General features: G+C 45.4%; 1 protein-coding gene across 2 annotated transcripts in view; it reads right to left on the reverse strand.

The window, feature by feature from the left end:
- The window catches only part of kdm5a (lysine demethylase 5A), a 316,406-nt gene that overhangs the window by 107,235 nt on the left and 190,423 nt on the right, over nt 1-18,748 (reverse strand). For both annotated transcript variants that reach the window (XM_070900728.1, XM_070900727.1), the window contains exon 22: nt 17,240-17,398. In XM_070900728.1, coding sequence (XP_070756829.1) covers nt 17,240-17,398 — 159 coding nt within the window. The remainder of the gene's footprint in view (nt 1-17,239; nt 17,399-18,748) is intronic.

The following is an 18,748-nucleotide window of genomic DNA, read 5'->3' on the forward strand; positions in this document are numbered from 1 at the left end:
GAAAGTGGGTAAAAGAAGCATATGGGATCCTGGGCTTCATAAATAGAGGCATAGAGAACAAAAGCAAGGAAGTTATGATGAACCTTTATAAAATACTGGTTCGGCCTCAACTGGAGTATTGTGTCCAATTCTGGGCACCACACTTTAGTAAGGATGTGTAGGTCTTGGAGAGGGTGCAGAAAAGATTTACGAGAATTATTCCAGGGATGAGGGACTTCAGTGACTTGGATAGACTGGAGAAGCTGGGGTTGTTCTCGTTGGAGCAGAGAAGGTTGAGAGGAGATTTGATCGAGGTGTTCAAAATCATGAGGGGTCTGGACAGAGTAGATAGAGAGAAACTGTTCCCATTGGCGGAAGAGTCGATAACCAGAGGACACAGATTTAAGGTGATTTACAAAAGAACCAAAGGCGACCTTTTTGCGCAGCGAGTAGTTAGGATCTGGAATGCACTACCTGAAGGAGTGCTGGAGGCAGACTCCATTATATCTTTCGAAGGGGAGTTGGATAAGTACATGAAATAATTTTTTCTGCAGGGATACAGGGAAAGGGCGGGGAAGTGGGTCTAGCTGAAGTGCTCTTGCAGGGAGACGGCACGGGCTCGATGGGCCTAATGGCCGCCTTCTGTGCTGTAACCATTCTATGATTCTATGAAGACTCACCGATGGGACAACAGGCTGTCAAGACACAAGAGGAAGCTGTAGGTGAGGGGGGGAATGAATAATGTTCTGCTCATCAACCACAGGGAATGCCTGTCCAAGGAAATATGTGATTCGAATATTGACCGTGACTGATTAATGTCTTCTCTTCTTAGGCAATCCCTCAGAGTCGAGGATGACTTGCTTCCACACTAACATGAGTTCTCTGATGAGTCCAATGTGGGACCTACAGTCTCTGTCACAGGTGGGGTAGATGGTGGTTGGAGGGACGGGTGGGTGGGGTGCTTAGGTTGTCGTGCGCTCCTTGTGCTGTTTGCGCTTGGCCTCCATGTGCTCCCGGAGAAGAGACTTGAGGTGTTCGGCTTCTTCCTGGATGCTTCTCCTCCACTTTGAGCGGTCTTGGGCCAGGGATTCCCAGGTGTCGGTGGGGATGTTGCACTTTTTCAAGGAGGCTTTGAGGATGTCCTTGAAGCATTTCCTCTGCCCCCCTGGGACTCGCTTGCCATGACGGAGCTCTGAGTAGAGCATTTGTTTTGTATAACTTTAATGATTATAGTAACAAATAGAAGCAGAAGGATCAATTAACCAGAGCACAGAGCAGTCTGCACAGTGTCTTAAATGGAGTGTACTTAAAAAGTGTGTTTTATTTGGGAATTTGGAAAGAGTGGGAATTTGGAGAAGAGGATAAAGGAGTTGTTTGTTGTCTTTTGCCGACATACTTGTAGTGTTTTACATTACAGGTAGATATTTAATTTCATCATGCATAACTTAATCTAGATCAATTATGTAGTCAAGAAACAAAACTGTAAACTACATTACTTAAAAACAAATATAATTAAATATAAGGTCACATAGGGATGACAGGGCAGTTGGTGTGCTGCGTGCGGGAGTTTGTGGAGAGCATCGCGATCCCGGACAACCACGTTTGCAGTAAGTCCCAGCATCTTGAGGAACTTCAGCTCAGAGTTGTTGAGCTGGAGTCTGAGGTGCAGACATTGTGGGGGGGGGGGGCGGGGAGAAAGAGTTACCTGAACCCCTTAAGTTAGGTAGTGGTACAGGTCTGGTTAGTGGTCAGGGACAGGAGGGTGTGACTGCAACTCAGGCAGGTAAGGGGAGCCCAGGTGCAGTGCTGGAGGAGCCTCAAGTGAGGAACCAAGTGTCCTGTGAGGATGAGGAACTGAAAGAAATTAGTATTAGCAAAAAAATAGTACTGAAGAAATTAATGGGACTGAAAGCTGATAAATCCCCTGGACCTGATGGCCTATATCCTAGGGATTTGAAAGAGATGGCTATAGAGATAGTGGATGCATTGGTTGTCATCTTCCAAAATTTCAGATTCCAGAACGGTTCCCGCAGATTGGAAGGTAGCAAATGTAACCTAGCTATTTAAGAAAGGAGCGTGGAGAGAAAACCGGAAACTACAGACCATTTAGCCTGACATCAGGCGTAGGGAAGCTCCTAGAATATATTATTAAGGGCGTGGTAACAGGGCACTTAGATAATAACATTAGGATTGGGCAGAGTCAACACGGATTTATGAAAGGGGAAATCATGTTTGACAAATATGTTACAGTTTTTTGAGGTTGTAACTAGCAGAATAAAGGGGGAAGCAGTGGCTGTGGTATATTTGGATTTTCAGAAGGCATTTGATAAGGTGCCATCACAAGAAGTTATTAAACAAAATTAGGCCTCATGGGATTGCGGGTAATATACGAGCATGGAATAAGAATTGGTTAACGGACAGAAAACAAACAGTAGGAATAAATGGGTCAGTTTCGGGTTGGCAGACTGTAACTAGTGGGGTGCCGCAAGGATCGGTGCTTAGGCCTCAGCTATTCACAATCTATATCAATGATTTGGATGAGGGGACCACATGTAATACAGGTTGAGCGTCCGAAATCCAGAGTTCCGAAATTCAGAATGTTCCGGAATCCGGACTGATCTGTGGCGGGGTCGTCCGGAAACCGGAAAATGTTGCGAAATCCAGACCTCCCCTTACCTCGAGACCCGACCGTGCCCGACACCCCACCCACCTCGGCCCAGGCAAAGATGTTCCGAAATTCGGAAATATAAGAAATCCGGAATGGCCTCGGTCCAGAGGTTTCCGGATTTCGGACATCACACTTGTATATCCAAGTTTGATGATGATACAAAGCGAAGGGAAAGTAAGTTGTGAGGAGGATGCAAAGAGACTTCAAGGGGATATAGACAGGCTAAGTGAGTGGGCAAGCACATGACAAATGGAATATAATGTGGGGAAATGTGAAGTTATCCACTTTGGTAGAAAAAACAGAAAAGCAGGGTATTTTTTAAATGGTGAGAGATTGGGAAATGTTGGTGTTCAGAGGGACCTGGGAGTCCTTGTACATCAATCACTGAAAGTTAACCTGCAGATACAGCAAGCAATTATAAAAGCAAATGGTATGTTGGCCTTTATTACAAGAAGATTTGAGTACAAGAGCAAAGGTGTCTTACTGTAATTATATAGGGCCCTGGTGAGACCACACCTGGAGTATTGTGTACAGTTTTGGTCTCCTTACCTGAGGAAGGATATACTTGCCTAGAGGGAGTGCAACAAAGATTCACCAGACTGATTCCTGGGACGGGGGGATTGTCCTATGAGGAGAGATTGAGTAGACTAGACCTATATTCTTTAGAGTTGAGAAGATTGAGAGGTGATCTCATTGAAACATACAAAATTCTTACAGGACTTGACAGGGTAGATGCAGGGAGGATGTTTCCCCCGGGCTGGGGAGTCTAGAACCAGGGGTCACAGTCTCAGGATAAGGGATCGGCCATTTAGGACTGAGATGGGGAGAAATTTCTTCACTCAGAGGGTGGTGAATCTTTGGAATTCTCTACCCAAGAGGGCTGTGAAGACTCAGTCCTTGAGTATATTCAACACAGAGAGCGACAGATTTTTGAATATTAAGGGAATCAAGGGATATGGGGATAGTACAGGAAAGTGGAGTTGATGTAGAAGATCAGCCATGGTCTTATTGAATGGTGGAGCAGGCTCGAGGGGCCGAATGGCCTACTCATGCTCCTATTTTTTATAAAATGGATATCTGCTATAATTTGGGTAAATAAGCTGTTCCTGGGAAGGTCGGGAGACAGCTAAATCATAAAGTCTGGAGGTAGTTAATCATGAAGCAGCTAGACGGGGTTAGAAGTCTGCTTATCTGTGAAATGTACTTTTGAAGATATGCAGAGTGTTTCTAGGACTAGTTAGGTAGCTACAGAGCAAGGAACCCAATGCTATCCTTGTACTGTACAGTCTGATCACCTATACTGTAGAAATAAAGTCTGTTCCGTATACTCAAATGTCTGGTGTTTACTCAAAGCATGCTGCAAGAAGCAGAGGGAAGGGCAACTAATAAAGGACTAAGCCCCTCAAAGAAAATCAACGCTGATACCCTCTCCTCTTATCACATCATACTTGCTTCATTATACTCTTTTTCTCGATGCCCAAGACTTCCTTTCAGTAACAGTATTAAAATGTAAGAGTTTTTAGCTACATCACCACCTTCCAAGATGACCTAGTATGATTAAATGATTAACCAGGATGGGAGTAACTGTCTGTAAATAGGACTGTTTATTTAAAGTTATACAGACCCACTTTACTTAATAGCTAAACCAATATATTTAAAAGCCCCACAGGCCAGACTCCCAATCTAATTTTATTCATGATTCATTTCTCAAATTCCACAGTATCACCCTATCATGAAGATGCCTGAAATAGTTTTCCTTTGTGATACCAATGAAACATTGCGGGATCTGATTTTAGTTGAACACAGGCCATACGCCTGCTTGCATCAACCATAAGGCTTCATAGGCAATTGCAGGCCAGTTGCTGGGCAAATAGCCAACTCTGCATCAGCAACTCAGTTGTCAGGCTGTTTGGGTGATCAATCAAGGCGTACTTTGACAGATCGCAAGTTCCAGATTTCACAAATCCGGAACTTGCGGGGCATTTCAAAGGGAATACAAAGGTGTACTCAGAGTACACCATTGCAGACACCACAAGTTCAGGGCAATCGGTTTTGTAAGGGGGATACACACTAATATCCTGACTGGGTAAACTGCAGATCAACCGATTTCCCTAAATAACTGCCTTATCGAGTTCCATATCAAGGTTCATCTGTGTCTTTTTCATGGGTAGGATTCTTAATGAACACTTGTCATCTATTTTCACAAACGAGAGGGGCAATACAGACTTTGCAATGAGGGAGGAGGAGTGTGAAATATTAGATGAGATAAACATAGTGAGACATAAATATAATGTGGTCAAGGCAGTATTTGACCATGCTTTTGATGTGGATGAGGATGAAAATAGTGAGGAATACGAGCAGATTATACTGGTCACAAGGAGCTTTAATCATAGGGTCATAGAAACTTACAGCGCGAAAGGAGGCCATTTCGGCCCATCGTGTCCGCACAGGCCCACCAAGAGCTATCCAGCCTCATCCCACTTTCCAGCTCTTGGTCCGTAAATGTGGTGAGGGTTTCTGCCTCTACCACCCTTTCAGGCAGAGAGTTCCAGACCCCCACCACCCTCTGGGTGAAGAAATTTCCCCTCATATCTCCTCTATACCTCTCCCCAATGACTTTAAATCTATGTGCCCTGGTTGTTGACCCTTCTGCCAAGGGAAACGGGTCCTTCCTATCCACTCTATCCAGGCCCCTCATAATTTTATACACCTCAATCAGGTCTCCCTCAGTCTCCTCTGTTCCAAAGAAAACAGATCCAACATTTCCAATCTTTCCTCGTAGCCAAAATTCTCCAGTCCAGGCAACATTCTTGTAAATCTCCTCTGCACCCTTTCCAGTGCAATCACATCTTTCCTGTAATGTGGTGACCAGAACTGCACGCAGTACTCTAGCTGCAGTCTAACCAGTGTTTTATACAGTTCAAGCATAATGTCCTTGCTCTTGTATTCTATACCTCAGCTAATATTCCATATGCCTTCAGAACCACCTTATCTACCTGCTACTTGCAGGGATCTATGATCCTTCACTCCAAGGTCCCTTTGTTCTTCTACACTTCAGTGTTGCACCATTTAATGTGTATTCCCTTGCCTTGTTAGATCTCCCCAAATGCATTACCTCACACTTATCCGATTGAATTCCATTTGTCACTGCTCTGCCCACCTGACCACTACATTGATATCGTCCTGCAGTCTGCTGCTTTCTTCTTCATTATCAACCACACAGCATATTTTAGTGTAATCTGCAAACTGCTTAATCATACCCCCAACATTCAAGTCCAAGTCATTGATATATACCATAAACAGCAAGGGACCCAGCACTGAGCCCTGCAGAACCCCACTGGAAACAGCCTTCCAGTCACAAAAATACCCACCAAACATTACCCTTTGCTTCCTGCCTCTGAGCCAATTTTGGATCCAACTTGCCAATTTGCCCTGGATCCCATGGGCTTTTACTTTTGGTGACCAGCCTGCCATGTGGGACATTATCAAAAGTTTTGCTAAAGTCCATATACACTACATCGTACACACTACCCTCATTGAATTTTTCGAGGCGGTAACCAGGAGGATCAATCAAGTTAATCAAACACGACCTTCCCTTAACTGGGGGGAAGAACTTAACACAGTGACAATCACTAAGGAGGTGGGACGAAAGGCAGATAAATTCCCTGAACCTGATGGCTTACATCAGAGGGTGTTAAGAGGAGTAGCGGCAGGGATTGTGGATGTATTGGTTGTACTTACCAAAATTCCCTGGATTCTGGGGAGGTCCCAGCAGATTGGAAAACTGCAAATGTAACGTCCCTATTTAAAAAAGGAGGCAGACAAAAAGCAGGAAACTATAGACCAGTTAGCCTAACATCTGTGGTTGGGAAAATGTTGGAGTCCATTATTAAAGAAGCAGTAGCAGGACATTGGGAAAAGCAAAATTCGGTCAGGCAGAGTCAGCATGGATTTATGAAGGGGAAGTCATGTTTGACAAATTTGCTCGAGTTCTTTGAGGATGTAACGAACAGGGTGGATAAAGGGGAACCAGTGGATGTGGTGTATTTGGATTTCTAGAAGGCCTTTGACAAGGTGCCACATAAAAGGTTACTGCACAAGATAAAAGTTCACGGGGTTGAAGGCAACATATTAGCATGGAAAGAGGATTGGCTAATTAACCGAAAATAGAGTGTCGGGATAAATGGTTCATTCTCGGGTTAGCAATCAGTAACTAGTGGGGTGCCGCAGGGATCAGTGCTGGGACCCCAACTATTTACAATCTATATTAATGACTTGGAAGAAGGGACGGAGTGTAACGTAACCAAGTTTGCTGACAATACAAAGATGGGAGGAAAAGCAATGTGTGAGGAGGACACACAAAATCTGCAAAAGGACATAGACAGGCTAAGTGAGTGGGCAAAAATTCGGCAGATGGAGTACAATATTGGAAAACGTGAGGTCATGCACTTTGGCAGAAAAAAAATCAAAGAGCAAGTTATTATTTAAATGGAGAAAGATTGAAAAGTGCTGCAATACAGCAGGACCTGGGGGTACTTGTGCATGAAACACAAAAGGTTAGTACGCAGGTACAGCAAGTGAACTGGAAGGCCAATGGAATCTTGGCCTTTATTGCAAAGGGGATGGAGTATAAATGCAGGGAAGTCTTGCTACAGCTATGTAAGGTATTGGTGAGGCCACACCTGGACTACTGCGTGCAGTTTTGGTTTCCATATTTACGAAAGGATATACTTGCTTTGGAGGCAGTTCAGAGAACGTTCACTAGGTTGATTCTGGGGATGAGGGGGTTGACTTATGAAGAAAGGTTGAGTAGGTTGGGCCTATACTCATTGCAATTCAGAGAATGAGAGGTGATCTTATCGAAACATATAAGATTATGAGAGAGCTTGACAAGGTGGATGCAGAGAGGATGTTTCCACTGATGGGGGAGACTAGAACTAGAGGGCATGATCTCAGAATAAGGGGCCGCCCATTTAAAACTGAGATGAGGAGAAATTTATTCTCTGAGGGTTGTGGATCTGTGGAATTCGCTGCCTCAGAGAGCTGTGGAAGCTGGGACACTGAATAAATTTAAGACAGAAATAGACAGTTTCTTAAACAATAAGGGGATAAGCGGTTATGGGGAGCGGGCAGGGAAGTGGACCGGAGTCCATGATCAGATCAGCCATCATTGAGGATGAGGATATTCATGGCGTCTTCTCCTCCTGTTAGTTGTTTAATTGTCCAACTGGATATGGCAGTATTGCAGAGTTTTGATCTGGACCGTTGATTGTGGGATCACTTTGCTCTGTCTCTAGCATGCTGCTTCTGCTGCAATATTTATCCCTCAATCAACATAACCAAAAACATTACGTGGTCATTATCACATTGCTATTTGTGGGAGTTTGCTGTGGCTGCTGCGTTTCCCACATTACAACAGTGACTACACTCCAAAAGTACTTCATTGGCTGTAAAGCGCTTTTAGATGTTCGGTGATCGTGAAAGACGCTATATAAATGCCAGTCTTTCTTCTTTAGCATGCATGTAGTCCTGTGTTGCAGCTTCTCCAGGTTGGCATCTCATTTTCGGTACACCTGGTGCTGCTCCTGGCATGCTCTTCTACACTCATTGAACCAGGGTTGGTCCTCTGACTTGATGGTAATGGTAGAGTGAGGGATATGCCGAGCGATATGAGCTTACAGATTGTGCTGTTGTTGATGGCCCACAACGCCTCATGGATGCCGACTAGATCTGTTCTGTTCTGAATCTGTCCCATTTAGCACGGTGGTAGTGCCACACAACATGATGGGGCACATCCTCAGTATGAAGACGGTTTTCGTCTCCACAAGGATTGTGTGGTGGTCACTGCTACCAATGCTGTCATGGACAGATGCATGGTGTGAGACCACCACCGCAGGTCGGGGCTATAAATAGAGTTGGAGCGCCGGGCCCTGGAACATCATGGGCCGCCCCGACCTGTGTGAGAACACCATCGTCCGTCGAACCTGTGTAGTGGCTGATAGGAAGAGGAAGAGGAAGAGGAGGGAAGAGAAGAGAAAAAGAGAAAAAGAAAAAGAAGAGAAAGAAGAGAAGGAGGAGGAGGAGGAGGAGGAGAAGGAGACAGATGCATTTACGACAGGTAGGTTGGTGAGGACGAAGTCAATTAGCTTTTCCCCCTCGTGTTGGTTCTCTCACCAACTGCTGCCAGGTATGTCCTTCAGGACTCGGCCAGTATTGGTGCAACCGAACCACTCTTGGTGTTGGACATTGAAGTCCTCTACCCAGAGTACATTCTGTGCCCTTGCTACCCTCAGTGCTTCTTCCAAGTAGTGGTCAACATGGAGGATACTGATTCATCAGCTGAGGGAGGGCGGTAGGTCATAATCAGCAAAAGATATCTTTTCCCATGCTTGAACTGAAGCCATAAGACTTCACGGGATCCATGGCTGGTGGGACAGGACATACCCAGGGATGGTAATGGAGGTATATGGGGCATCGCCTGAAAGGTATGATTCTGTGAGTCAGGCTGTTGCTTGAAGAGTCTGTAGGACAGCTCTCCCAATTGTAATGTTGGTCAGGAGTCCTTCCCAAAAGGACATGAATGAATCAAATGACTTTTTAATGACAATCCGATAGTTTCACGGTCACCATTCTAGCTTTTTATTCCAGGTGTATTTAATTAACTGAATTAAAATTCCTCAGCTGCCGTGGTGGAATTTTAACTCATGTCTCTGGATCATTAGCCTTAGCCTCTGGCTTACCAGTCCAGTAACATAAACACTATGCTACCGCTCCCGATAGACTTCAAGAGGGCATAGACAGGCTGATGCAATGGGCTGACACGTGGCAGATGAAATGTAACACAGAAAAGTGTGAAGTGATACATTTTGGTAGGAAGGAGGACAGAAAATATAAACCTAAAGGATACAACCTAAAGGAGGGTGCATGAAGAGAGAGACCTGTTGAAGTTGGCAGGGCAGGTTGAGAAAACATTTAAAAAAGCATATGGGATCCTGGTCTTCATAAACAGAGGCAGAGTACAAAAGCAAAGAAGTTATGATGAACCTTTATAAAACACTGGTTTGGCCTCAACTGGAGCATTGTGTCCAATCTGGGCACCGCACTTTAGGAAGGATGTGAAGGCCTTAGAGAGGGTGCAGAAAAGATTTACAAGACTGTTTCCAGGGACTTCAGTTACATGGGTAAACTGGAGAAGCTGGGGTTGTTCTCCTCAGAGAAGAGAAGGTTGAGCGGGGATTTGATGGAGGTGTTCAAAATCATGTGGGATCTACAGAGTAGACAGAGAGAAACTGTTCCCATTGGTGGAAGGGTTGAGAACCAGAGAACAGAGATTTAAGGTGATTGGCAAAAGAACCAAAAGTGAGATAAGGAAAAACATTTTGCGCAGCGAGTGGTTAGGATCTGGAATGCGCTGCCTGAGAGGGTGGTGGAGGCAGACTCAATCGCGGCTTTCAAAAGGGAATTCGATAAGTACCGGAAGGAATTTTTTTTTTTGCAGGGCTATGGAGAAAGGGTGAGGGGGAGTGGGACTGGCTGAAGGGCTCTTGCAGAGAGCTGGCGCGAGTTTGATGGGCCGAGTGGCCTCCTTCTGTGCTGTAACCATTCCATGATTCTATGAAACATAGAAATATAGAAAATAGGTGCAGGAGTAGGCCATTCAGCCCTTCGAGCCTGCACCGCCATTCAATAAGATCATGGCTGATCATTCACCTCAGTACCCCTTTCCTGCTTTCGCTCCATACCTCTTGATCCCCTTAGCCGTAAGGGCCATATCTAACTCCCTCTTGAATATATCCAATGAACTGGCATCAACAACTCTCTGCGGCAGGGAATTCCACAGATTAACAACTATCTGAATGAAGAAGTTTCTCCTCATCTCAGTCCTAAATGGCCTACCCCTTATCCTAAGACTGTGTCCCCTAGTTCTGGACTTCCCCAACATCGGGAACATTCTTCCCACATCTAACTGTTCAGTCCCGTCAGAATCTTATACGTTTCTATGAGATCAGCTCTCATCCTTCTAAACTCCAGTGAATAAAGGCCCAGATGATCCAGTCTCTCCTCATATGTCAGTCCAGCCATCCCTGGAATTAGTCTGGTGAACCTTTGCTGCACTCCCTCAATAGCAAGAACGTCCTTTCTCAGATTAGGAGATGAAAACTGAACACAATATTCCAGGTGAGGTCTCACTAAGGCCCTGTACAACTGCAGTAAGATTTCCCTGCTCCTATACTCAAATCCCCTAGCTATGAAGGCCAACATACCATTTGCCTTCTTCACCGCCTGCTGTACCTGCATGCCAATCTTCAATGACTGATGAACCACGACACCCAGGTCTCATTGCACCTCCCCTTTTCCTAATCTGCCACCATTCAGATAATATTCTGCCTTAGTGTTTTTCCCTCAAAATGGATAACCTCACATTTATCCACATTATACTGCATCTGCCATGCATTTGCCCACTCACCGAACCTGTCCAACTCACCCTGCAGCCTCTTAGCGTCTCCCTCACAGCTCACACCGCCACCCAGTTTAGTGTCATCTGCAAACTTGGTGATATTACACTCAATTCCTTCATCCAAATCGTTAATGTATATTGTAAAGAGCTGGGGTCCCAGAACTGAGCACTCCACTCGTCACTGCCTGCCATTCTGAAAAGGACCCGTTTATCCCGACTCTGCTTCCTGTCTGCCAACCAGTTCTCTATTCACGTCAGTACATTACCCCCAATACCATGCGCTTTGACTTTGCACACCAATCTCTTGTGCGGGACCTTGTCAAAAGCCTTTTGAAAGTCCAAATACACCACATCCACTGGTTCTCCCTTGTCCACTCTGCTAGCTACATCCTTAAAAAATTCCAGAAGATTCGTCAAGCATGATTTCCCTTTCATAAATCCATGCTGACATGGACTGATCCTGTCACTGCTTTCCAAATGCACTACTATTTAATTCTTAATGATTGATTCCAACATTTTCCCCACTACTGATGTCAGGCTAAACGGTCTATAATTACCCATTTTCTCTCTCCCTCCCTTTTTAAAAAGTGGTGTTACATTAGCTACCCTCCAGTCCACAGGAACTGATCGAGAGTCGATAGACTGTTGGAAAATGATCACCAATGCATCCACTATTTCTAGGGCTACTTCCTTAAGTAATCTGGGATGCAGACTATCAGGCCCATTATAAATTCACCTGAATCCAACTGCAAGGGACCTACATTTGTCTTCACAAATCTTTTTCTCCTCACCTATTTATAGAAGCTTTTGCAGTCAGTTTTTATGTTACCTGCAAGCTTCCTCTCGTACTCTATTTTCCCCCTCTTAATTAAACCCTTAGTCCTCCTCTGTTGAATTCTAAATTTCTCCCAGTCCTTAGGTTTGTTACTTTTTCTAGCCAATTTATATGCCTCTTCCTTGGTTTTAACACTATCCTTAATTTCCCTTGTTAGCCACGGTTGAGTCACCTTCCCCATTTTATTTTTACTCCAGACAGGGATGTACAATTGCTGAAGTTCACCCATGTCTTTAAATGTATGCCATTACTTATCCACCGTCAGACCTTTAAGTATCTTTTGCCAGTCTATTCTAGCCAACTCACGCCTCATACCGTCGAAGTTACTTTTCCTTAAGTTCCGGACCCTAGTTTCCGAATTAACTGTGTCACTCTCCATCTTAATAAAGAATTCTACCATATTATGGTCACTCTTCCCCATGGGGCCTCGCACAAGAAGATTGCTAATTAGTCCCTTCTCATTACATATCACCCAGTCTAGGATGGCCAGCTCTCTAGTTGGTTCCTGAACATATTGGTCGAGGAAACCATCCCTAATACACTCCAGGAAATCCTCCTCCACCGCATTACTACCAGTTTGGTTAGCCCAATCAACATGTAGATTAAAGTCGCCCATGATAACTGCTGTACCTTTATTGCACACATCCCTTATTTCTTGTTTGATGCTGTCCCCAACCTCACTACTACTGTTTGGTGGTCTGTGCACAACTCCCACTAGCGTTTTCTGCCCTTTGGTATTCCGCAGCTCCACCCATACCGATTCCACATCATCCAAGCTAATGTCGCTCCTTACCATTGCATTAATTTTCTCTTTAACCAGCAACGCCACCCCGCCTCCTTTTCCTCTTTGCCTATCCTTCCTAAATGTTGAATACCACTGGATGTTGAGTTCCCAGCCTTGGTCACCCTGGAGCCATGTCTCCGTAATGCCAATTACATCATATCAGTTAACTGCTGTCTGCGCAGTTAATTCGTCCACCTTATTCCGAATACTCCTTGCACTGAGGCACAGAGCCTTCAGGTTTGTCTTTTTAAAACACTTTGCCACTTTAGAATTTTGCTGTAATGTGGCCCTTTTTGTTTTTTGCCTTGGGTTTCTCTGCCCTCCACTTTTACTATTCTCCTTTCTATATTTTCTTCTGCCTCCATTTTATTTCCCTCTGTCTCCCTGCATAGGTTCCCATCCCTCTGCCATATTAGTTTAACTCCTCCCCAACAGCACGAGCAAACACTCCCCGCAGGACATTGGTTCCGGTCCTGCCCAGGTGCAGACCGTTCAGTATGTACTGGTCCCACCTCCCCCAGAACCGGTTCCAATGTCCCAGGAATTTAAATCCTTCCCTTCTGCACCACTGCTCAAGCCACGTATTCACCTGAGCTATCCTGCAATTCCTACTCTGACTAGCACGTGGCACTGGTAGCAATCCTGAGATTACTACTTTTGAGGTCCTACTTTTTAATTTAGCTCCTAGCTCCCTAAATTCATTTCGTAGGACCTCATCCCGTTTTTTTACCTATATCATTGGTATGTGCACCACGACAACTGGCTGTTCACCCTCCCTTTTCAGAATGTCCTGCGCCCGCTCTGAGACATCCTTGACCGTTGCACCAGGGAGGCAATATACCATCCTGGAGTCTCTGTTGCGGCCACAGAAACGTCTATCTATTCCCCTTACAATCGAATCTCCGATCACTATAGCTCTCCCACTCTTTTTCCTGCCCTCCTGTGCAGCAGAGCCACCCACGGTGCCATGAAAGAGGTAGGTTTTAAGGAGTGTCTTAAAGGAGGAAAGGGAGGGCATTCAGAGCTCAGGCAGTTACAGGCACAGCCACCAATGGTGGAACAATTAAAATCAGGGATGCTCAAGAGACCAGAATTGGAAGAGCACAAATATCCAGAGGATTGCAGGGCTGCAGGATATTACAGACTTAAGGAGGGGCAAGGGCAGGGAGGGATTTTAAAAGGATAACTTTAAAATCGTAGTATTGCTTAACCAAGGGTCAATGCAGGTCAGTGAGCACATGGGTGATGGGGGAATGGGACTTTATTTGTTGCTAGGATTTGGGAGTCACTGGCAAGGCCAGCATCTATTCCCCAATCCTAACTTCCCTTGAAAAGGTGGTGGTTAACTGTCTTCTTGAACCTTTGCAGTCCTTGTGGTGAAGGTGCTCCCACAGTGCTGTTAAGGAGGCAGTCCCAGGATTGTGACCCAGCGACGATGAAGGAACGACGATATATTTCCAGCTCAAGATGGTGTGTGACTTAGAGGGGAACGTGGAGGTGATGGTGTTCCCATGTGCCTACTGCCCTTGCCCTTCTAGATGGTAGAGGTCGCGGGTTTGGGAGGTACTGCCGAAGAAGCCTTGGCGAGTTGCTGCACTGCATCTTGTAGATGGTACACACTGCAGCCACGGTGCGCCGGTGGTGGAGGGAGTGAACGTTGAAGGTGGTGGATGGGGTGCCAATCAAGCGGCTGCTTTGTCCTGGATGATGTCGAGCTTCTTGAGTGTTGTTGGAGCTGCACTCATCCAGACAAGTGGAGAGTATTCCATCACACTCCTGACTTGTGCCTTGTAGATGATGGAATCAGGAGGAGAGACACTCACCGCAGAATACCCAGCCTCTGACCTGCTCCTGTTGCCACAGTATTTATGTGGCTGGGTAAGTTAAGTTGCTGATAAATAATAACACCCAGAATGTTGATGATGGGGGAATTCAGTGATGGACTGCCGTTGAATGTCAAGGGGCGGTTATTAGACTCTCGCTTGTTGGAGATAGTATTTGCCTGGAACTTGTGTGGTGTGAATGTTATTTGCCACTTAGTGCAAGTTAGGACACGGGCAGCAGAGTTCCAGTTTACGGGGGGTAGTATGTGGGAGGCCAGCCAAGAATGTGTTGGAATAGTCAAGTCTAGAGGTAACAATGGCATGGATGAGGGTTTCAGCAGCAGATGAGGTAAGGCAGGGGCGGAGTCGGGCAATGGAAATAGCCGGTCTGAGTTATGGTGCAGATATGTCATCGCAAACTCTTTTCAGGATTAAACAGGACACCAAGGTTGCAAAATGGCCGATTCAGCCTGAGACAGATGCACGGGATAGGTATGGAGTCGGTGGTCAGGGAACGGAGTTTGTGGCAGGGACTGAAGACAATGGCTTCGGTCTTCCAAATATTTAGTTGGAGGAAATTTCTGCTGATCCAGTACTGGATGTCGGTAAACAGTCTGACAAATTAGAGACAGTAGAGAACCCCCAGATCTCTCTGTGCCGCAGCATTTTGTAATCTCTTTCCAGTTAAATTATAATCTGCTTTTTTATTTTTTCTACCCAAGTGGATAACCTCACATTTTACCACATTATACTCCATCTACCAAATTTTTGCCCACTCATTTAGCCTCTCTATATCCCTTTGCAGATTCTTTGCATCCTCCTCACAATTTGCTTTCCCGCCTATCTTTGTATCACCAGAAAATTTGGCTACATTACACTCGGTCCTTTCATCCAAGTCATTAATATAGATTGCAAATAGTTGAGGTCCCAACACCGATCCCTGCGGCATCCCACTAGTTACTGTTTATCAACCTGAAAATGACCCATTTATCCCGCCTCTATTTTCTGTTAGTTAGCCAATCCTCTATCAATGCTAATATATTACTCCCAACCCTGTGAGCTTTTATCTTGTGTAGTAATCTTTTATGTGGCACTTTATCGAATGCCTTCTGGAAATACACCACATCCACTGGTTCCCCTTTATCCACCTTGCTCATTACATCCTCAAAGAACTCCAGCAAATTTGTGAAACATGATTTCCTTTTCATAAAACTCTGCTTGACTGCATTATGATTTTCTAAATGTCCTGCTACTACTTCCTTAATAATGGATTCCAGCATTTTCTCAATGACAGATGTTAGGCTAATTGGTCTATAGTTTCCTGCTTTCCCTCTCTTCTTGAATAGGGGCGTTATATTTGTGGTGTTCCAATCCACTGGGATCTCTCCAGAATCTAGGGAATTTTGGCATCCACAATCTCTGCAGCCACTTCTTTTAAGACCTTAGGATGCAAGCCATCAGGTCCAGGGGACTTGTCCACCTTTAGTTTGCCTAGTACTTTTTCTCCAGTGACAGTGATTGTTTTACGATCCCCCCTCCCAATAGCCCGTTGATTAGCAATTATTGGGATGCTTTTAGTGAAGACCGATACAAAATATTTGTTCAAAGTCTCTGCCATTTTCCTGTTCTCTATTATTAATTCCCCAATCTCTGGACTGAGGCTTCAACCTACAACCTTCTGACTCAGAGGCAAGAGTGCTACCAACTGAGCCACTGGTAGAGCATGCCCTGATAATGCTTGATGTGGTCCAGCCAGATCTGGCGGTGAATGGCGAAACGAGTTGTCTGCCATATCTGTTGGAAGTCTTCGTCACTGAACTTAAGAGAACGGAGATGAGGGTCGAACCAGCGGGAATTACTGCACAAGTAATTATGTGAAGCACCTTGAGCTGTTTTGACACAGTATGGCACTATTGACATTCAAGTATTATCTTTCCCAGCAAGAACATGACTTGGTGTTCGCCCATTCCAGCATTTCAGGAGGGGGGGGGTGGGGGGGAGGTGTGGAAATATATAGAACAACAGATACTCGGGAGTGAGTTACAGGTTGGAATCTAATCGAGGGGTTCAGGGGGTTTATATATAAAAAAAACAGATACCCGGGAGTGAGTTACAGGCTGGAATCTAATCGAGGGGTCTGGGGGGTTTAAATATAGAATAGATACCCGGGAGTGATTTACAGGCTGGAATCTAATCGGGGGTTTAGGGGTAGACACAATAATGATGCCAGAAGTTAGCTACGGGCTGGAATCTAATCGAGGGGTTCGGGGGTTTATATATAGAATAACAGATTTACAGGCTGGAATCTAATTGGGGGTTTAGGGGGTTTATATATAAAATAACAGATACCCGGGAGTGAGTTACAGGCTGGAATCTAATCGAGGGGTTCGGGGGGTTTATATATAGAATAACAGATACCCGGGAGTGAGTTACAGGCTGGAATCTAATCGAGGGGTTCGGGGGTTTATATATAGAACAACAGATACCTGGGAGTGAGTTACAGGCTGGAATCTAATCGAGGGGTTCGGAGGGTTTATATATAGAATAACAGATACCTGGGAGTGAGTTACAGGCTGGAATCTAATCGAGGGTTTAGGGGTAGACACAATAACGATGCCAGAAGTGAGCTACGAGCTGCAATTGTTGAACTGAAGTCTGGATGCTCAGAAAACAAAAGATATTTGATACTCACAACTGTGTTTGGATCACTGGATTCTTCAGTCACCTCTTCTAAGTCACTCAGGCTCTCCAAATCTAACTCTCTGTCTTTCTCCATCACTAATTCTTTGATTTTTTTCCGTTTGTTCTTTCCACTGCAGTAAATTCCAATATTTGTTCTGGGACTCAGCACCTAACAACACAACAACAACTTGTATTTATATAGCACCTTTAACGTAGTGAAACATCCCAAGGCGCTTCACAGGTATATTATGAGATAGAAATTTGACACCGAGCCACATAAGTAAAAATTAGCGCAGGTGCTTGGTCAAAGAGGTAGGTTTTAAGGAGCGTCTTCAAAGAGGGTAAGAGAGGCGGAGAGGTTTAGGCAGGGAGTTCCAGAGCTTGGGGCCCAGGCAAAAGAAGGCACAGCCACCGATGGTTGAGCGATTATAATCAGGGATGCTCAAGAGGGCGGGCGGGGAGGGGTGTTGTAGGGCTGGAGGAGATTAGAGATGGGGAGGATGAGGCCAGTGAGGGATTTGAAAATAAGGATGAGAATTTTGAAATCAAGACGTTGCTTAACATGAAGCCAATGTAGATCAGGGAGCACAGGGGTGATGGGTGAACTGGACTTGGTGCGGGTTAGGACACGGGCAGCCGAGTTTTTGATCACCTCTAGTTTATGTAGGGTAGAATGTGGGAGGCTAGCCAGGAGTGTGTTGGAATTGTCAAGTCTAGAGGTAACAAAGGCCTGGATGAGGGTTTCAGCAGCAAATGAGCTGAGGCAGGGGCGGAGACGGTCTTAGTTATGCTGCAGATATGTGACCGGAAGCTCATTTCAGGGTCAAATATGACACCAAGGTTGCGAACAGTGTGGTTCAGCCTCAGACAGATGCCAGGGAGAGGGATGGAGTCAGTGGCTGGGGAACGGAGTTTGTGGCGGGGACGAAAAACAATAGCTTCGGTCGTCCCAATATTTAACTAGAAAATTTCTGCTCATCCAGAATTGGATGTCGGTCAAGCAGTCTGACAATTTAGAGACCGAGGAGGGGTGGAGAGAAGAAGTGGTGAGGTAGAGCCGGGTGTCGTCAGCGTACATGTGGAAACTGACACTGTGTTTCCGGATGATATCGCCAAGGGGGAACATGTAGATGAGAAATAGGAGGGGCCAAGGATAGATCCTTGGGGGACACCAGAGGTAACGATGCGGGAGCGGGAAGAGAAGCCGTTACAGGTGATTCTCTGGCTACGATTAGAGAGATAAGAATGGAACCAGGCGAGTGCAGTCCCATCCAGCTGGACGGTGGTGGAGAGGCATTGGAGGAGGATGGAGTGCTCAACCGTGTCAGAGGCTGCAGACAGGTCAAGGAGGATGAGGAGGGATAGTTTACCTTTGTCACAGTCACAAAGGACTTTGTGACTTTGAGGACAGCCGTTTCGCTACTGTGGCCGGCGCAGAAACCGGATTGAAGGGATTCAAATATAGAATTGTGGGAAAGATGGGCATGGATTTGGGAGGTGACAACACGTTCAAGGGCTT

The sequence above is a fragment of the Pristiophorus japonicus genome, chromosome 15 (genome assembly GCF_044704955.1).
Source record: "Pristiophorus japonicus isolate sPriJap1 chromosome 15, sPriJap1.hap1, whole genome shotgun sequence".
Taxonomy (NCBI): domain Eukaryota; kingdom Metazoa; phylum Chordata; class Chondrichthyes; family Pristiophoridae; genus Pristiophorus; species Pristiophorus japonicus.